The sequence below is a fragment of the Aegilops tauschii genome, chromosome 7 (genome assembly GCF_002575655.3).
Source record: "Aegilops tauschii subsp. strangulata cultivar AL8/78 chromosome 7, Aet v6.0, whole genome shotgun sequence".
Classification (NCBI taxonomy): domain Eukaryota; kingdom Viridiplantae; phylum Streptophyta; class Magnoliopsida; order Poales; family Poaceae; genus Aegilops; species Aegilops tauschii.
Window position 1 is genome coordinate 44,825,410 of NC_053041.3, and position 5,153 is coordinate 44,830,562.

The 5,153-nt window shown below is 48.3% G+C and overlaps 1 protein-coding gene across 1 annotated transcript; it reads left to right on the forward strand.

Moving 5' to 3' along the window:
• The first annotated feature begins 2,822 nt into the window (after positions 1–2,822).
• On the forward strand, positions 2,823–4,468 carry LOC109735033 (AT-hook motif nuclear-localized protein 22-like). Its single transcript, XM_020294224.4, has one exon. The coding sequence runs from the start codon at positions 2,959–2,961 to the stop codon at positions 4,000–4,002; it is 1,044 nt and encodes a 347-aa protein (XP_020149813.1). The 5' UTR covers positions 2,823–2,958; the 3' UTR covers positions 4,003–4,468.
• The last annotated feature ends 685 nt before the right edge of the window (positions 4,469–5,153 follow it).

Here is a 5,153-nt window from a genome sequence, read left to right on the forward strand (position 1 = left end):
TCATCCCATATGCCTATCCTAGATATATCTCCTGCATGAAAAACTGAAATTCAGCATGGCACTCCCCGAAACGGTCAAGTTGTCTATGATATCATGCATTCCCTCTTTTCGGACAGAGATGACGTTCTGGTATGATATGGTTTCTAGTGCGTAACTTTGGCCAATATTTTCATACAAATATGCAAGTATAAAAGGTAATTATAAAACTGTTATACTGAGATAAAAGAATCATGGCAAATCTTGTTAGGTCCACCTGACCAGACTAAATAAATTCTATACAATACAAGTCAAGAGCTCCTTTGATTCAAAGGATTCTCATAGGAATTTTGGAGAACTAGAATACTTGGGAATTTTTCCTACTTTGGTAGTTTGATTCATAGGATTGAATTCTATAGAGCTTTTTCCTAAGGATTCCCTACTAGATTGCATAGGAATTTTAGCATCCACTCAAACTTCTTTGAAATAATCCTTTCTTTTTCCTGTGTTACCAGCAAACAAAGCATAATCATGTAAATGGAGATGAGCATGACATACCAATCCTATGTTTTTCTATTCCCGCATTAACTTTTAGAATCATGCTAATTAAAGGGGCCTTAAAGTTTCAGAAGCTATTTTCCTCGGGAAGATTCAAAAAGTTTGATTGCACACGCTCTAAGGCGCCATCTTACGATGGAGGTTCTACCTACCATGTTTGTAAAATGATATGTATTGCCTATTTTCTGCGACTCCGTCATATGTAGAGCATAGCCTACATGGTATGTGCACAAATGTTTCCGTGTGAAGTATCTCAGTTTGCGACTCCATGTTTGCGCTCACAGTTTCACCACATCAATGGCGTGATCCATCATATGTAGAGCATAGTCTACATGATATGCTCAATATTTTCTTCCACCAAACAGTCCCCCATTTGCGCTCGCCGTTTCACCATATCAATTGTGTGCTCCAATCCGTTTATCCCGGATTTATAGGGTTGTGTGCATTAACCGATGCAGAGGCTTGGGCGCAGAAACCGGCGGTGTTTCCTCCTTTTCAGAAAAAAATATCCGGGATTCATGATAGCGCCCGAGCTAGTCAACTTTCTTCTTATCATAAATACTTTCCACTTCTCTCTCGTATATCCCATGCTCTTGTGCTCAATTTAGCATTACGATGTAATGTCAAAGAACCGTGTGACAAACCCGGTCACACGGTGTTATACAAAAAAAAGTAATTTGTAACTGAAAAGAATTGATCATGCACGGTCAAGCGTGTCAGTCGAGTAAAATGGATCACAATTGCGGTGTTATCTCGAAGGAAAGTTCGTAAAGAACTGACGTTTTTGACATATAAATGAAATGTGGTTCAAATTTAGTCTAAGATTATAGACTACTGATAACTCAATACGATTTTAACACGACATAGTGTCTTGATATTATTTTTCTTAAGTACCCCGTCTATATCCTGAACGATAAAGTTCAGTACAATCAATTTTCCTTGCCAAAAAACATTTACAGTTCCCTCAAGTGTATCTCATGATCTGCTTACCATTGTCATGCACATGAATGTGAAGGATATTTGTACTACCCCAATCACTGAATGAACGGCTCTCAGTCAAGTCGCCTTGACAACGAGCAAGTGGAGCACAACTATTGGGTTCAATTATCCGATTACAAAAAATAACTTTCTCACCGCATAGAAATAACAAAAAAGTGTTGCTTTTCAATTATCTCACATATATATCATGCATTCAAACGATAATGTCCAAAACAAATAATTTTACAATTCCCTCGTGTGTATTTTGTGTTTTTCTTACCATTGTAATGTAGGTATGTGAAATGACATGGGGGGGGGGGGGGGGGGGGGGGGGGGCTTCCACATGCCGGTGTAGAAGAATATTTATACTTGCCCCCAAATAGTCAAGTGCCCGTGGCGACATCCGAGTGTACTGCAATTGTTGGTTTTAAATATCCATTTACATAAACCAGTGTTCCATCCCCATAGAAATAACGAAATGGAACTACTTTTGGAATTATCGGCCTCCTATATACTGCATTTAAATGATGATGTCCAAGACCACGTCAACTTATATTTCTTAAAAAAGAATCTAGTACTTCACTAGTGTGCACTTATTTCTCTGCTCATCATCGTGACACATATATAGGGTTTCAGTTATTCGATAACAAAGATATCGTTAGCCAAACCGGAATAACCAAAGTGTTTTATGTAATTTTAAAATTGTTTCATGAGACTTCTTCATTGAGGATGACTTTTCAGCCCAAATTTTTTATTTAATGTTGTGGAATTTGAAATAACCTCATGAGACTTCCAACTCAGTATCTTTCCTTAAAAAAAAACTATGGTGGACTAATTGATCTTTAAATCAATTTATGTTTTTCATGGTCATCTCCGAAAATTTTCCATCTCGGAATATTTTCGATGAAAAGATGAACTTTCTGCCAAATTCTTTGATAATTTAATTCAAATTTGATCTGATATTTTGGCTCACAAATATCTCCACCGAAATTCGGGCAGGAAATGATTCAAACCGCGGGCGGGCGGCCGGCGAGGCGATGAGGCATGGGTATAGCTCTACCGGCCCGCGCGGTCAACACCGCGCTCGCCTGCAACGAGACATGCATGTCAGGGGGCCGGCGACGTGGCCAGCACCAGCGGCAGTACTGATCTCATCTTCGTCTGACCGCCCGACCCGATCGCCATCAGGAGACGACGACCCCAGGGCCGGAGCTCCGGTGGGCCCCACCCCACCACCACCCTCGCCCTCGTGTGGGCCCCGCGCCCCCCTCATCCCCCCAATCTACGCGCTTGTCTTAACCCCCCTCCCTACCCTCCTCCGAGCACCGCACCAAACGCAAAACCCGGCCTTTGAGCTTTGACCGCCTCCACCACTCCACCGTCCGTCGTCCGTCGTCGTCACCGCGTTCGTCTTGCTTGCAAGCGTAGCCGGCAGGGATTTGGTCGATGGATCCGGTGGCCGCGGCGGCGCACGGCGGGGGGCACCACTTCGGGCCGCCGGTGGGGACGTTCCACCCGTTCCACGGCCACTTCCCGGGCCAGCAGCAGCCGCTGCAGCAGCACCCGGCGTTCCAGCATTTCCAGGACCACCACCAGCAGCTGCTCGGCGGGATGCTGGCCAAGCAGGAGCTCGTGGACGAGAGCAACACCACCATCAACAGCGGCGGCAGCAACAACGGCAACAGCGGCGGCGAGGGCGAGCAGCACATGGGCGGCGGCGGCGGCGGCGGAGGAGGATCCGCGCAGCAGCAGCACGGGGGCGGCGGAGGAGGCGAGGAGGGGCAGCAGCAGCAGCAGGCGCTGGCGGTGATGCGGCGGCCCAGGGGCCGACCCGCGGGGTCCAAGAACAAGCCCAAGCCGCCCGTCATCATCACGCGGGACAGCGCCAGCGCGCTGCGGGCGCACGTCCTCGAGGTCGCCGCCGGATGCGACGTCGTCGACTGCGTCGCCGCCTTCGCGCGCCGCCGCCAGGTCGGCGTCTGCGTGCTCAGCGGCACGGGCGCCGTCGCCAACGTCTCCGTCCGCCAGCCCGGCGGTGCCGTCGCCACGCTCGCCGGCTGCTTCGACATCCTCTCGCTCTCCGGCTCCTTCCTGCCCCCGCCGGCGCCTCCTTCCGCCACGGGGCTCACCGTGTACGTCTCCGGCGGCCAGGGCCAGGTCGTGGGCGGCTCGGTCGCCGGCGCGCTCGTGGCCTCCGGCCCCGTGGTCATCATGGCCGCCTCCTTCGGCAACGCCTCCTACGAGCGCCTCCCCCTCGACGACGAAGAGCCATCCGCAGCGCAGGGCCTCGCGCAGGCGCACTCCTCCCCACCGCCGCTCCCATTGCCGACACACCAGCTCCAGCAGCAGCAGCAGCCGTCCTCGTCCCTGGCGCAGGCGCCCGACCACCACATCCCCCACAACCTGATGAACGGCCTCCAGCAGCTCCCCGGCGACCCCTACGGCTGGACCACCCCGGGCGGCAGCGGCGGCCGCGTCTCGCCCTACTGATCATCAACCGATCCACCGACGCGCATGGAGGGACGGAAACGAAGCTAAGAGTCCATCCATTATCAACCCCTACCTCCTCTGCTAATTATGCTCCTCATCAATCAATCAATCGATCTCGATGCCGTTGTTACTCTTGTTACAGACTGCTTGCAAGTAGCTAGCAAGGGCATCCATGGACCATGGCGAAACAAACTAGTGTTTCTTAAGTAGTGTGTCAATGTTAATTCCATGTTTTTACCTTCCACCCCCTTTTACCCAATCAAGCAAGCAATGCATGCACCATGTAGGATCAATGGAGAGGAAGGGCTTAGTGGTAATTACAATCAAGTAGTAGAAGCTTTGTTGGTTCGTTCATATCTTAATCCATCTGTCTCTATCTTTGTCCTGATGCTACATGCATGACTAGCTAGCTTTGAACAAACCTGCGTATTTTATGGAGGATGATGGGTGACTCCCTTGTTGTTTCTCTTGGCCCAGTTCGATCGACCATACTGTATTTTTTATATGTTTCTGCATTCATACATACAAATCGATCGATGACTTGGTTAGAGAGAGAAACGGACACACAGATGGTATCAGTCGCACGAACAACTTCACCAATTCTCCTAGTATGTTGTTTTCCCAATTTTGGTTGCTTGTTTGCTGGCTGGAACAGCGCTGCCCAACCTAGCAGCAAGCCCAACCACTACACCAGCACACCACACACATACACAACCTTGCTATATTTTATGTCTCGGACCGGACATATATGCTCACAGATGTCTCCTTGTGCTTGATTCTCTTTGAGACACCCACATACGCCTGGCTACAGGTGATGAGAGATCTATACGGTCTCAGAATAACTCAAAAATGATGCTCTAATTAGTGGTCCAATTTCTCTAACGCTTTCTGTCCATAATGTTTTGGACATTGGTGTGACTCGAGATTCACAAAAAGGATTGATATTGTTACCCAAAAAGATAGAGTTTAGCTATATGCCTGAATATACATACACAATGGTACCTTGAATAATATTTTCATCAAACATATACAATATATGATTTTGCTAGATTTTAAGTATAGTACAATACATGTCTGATGTCAAAGTGTGTTCCTGGTGTCGCGCCGGGGATTCTGGTCAATCTCAGGAAACATTTCTAGCTAAATATGGG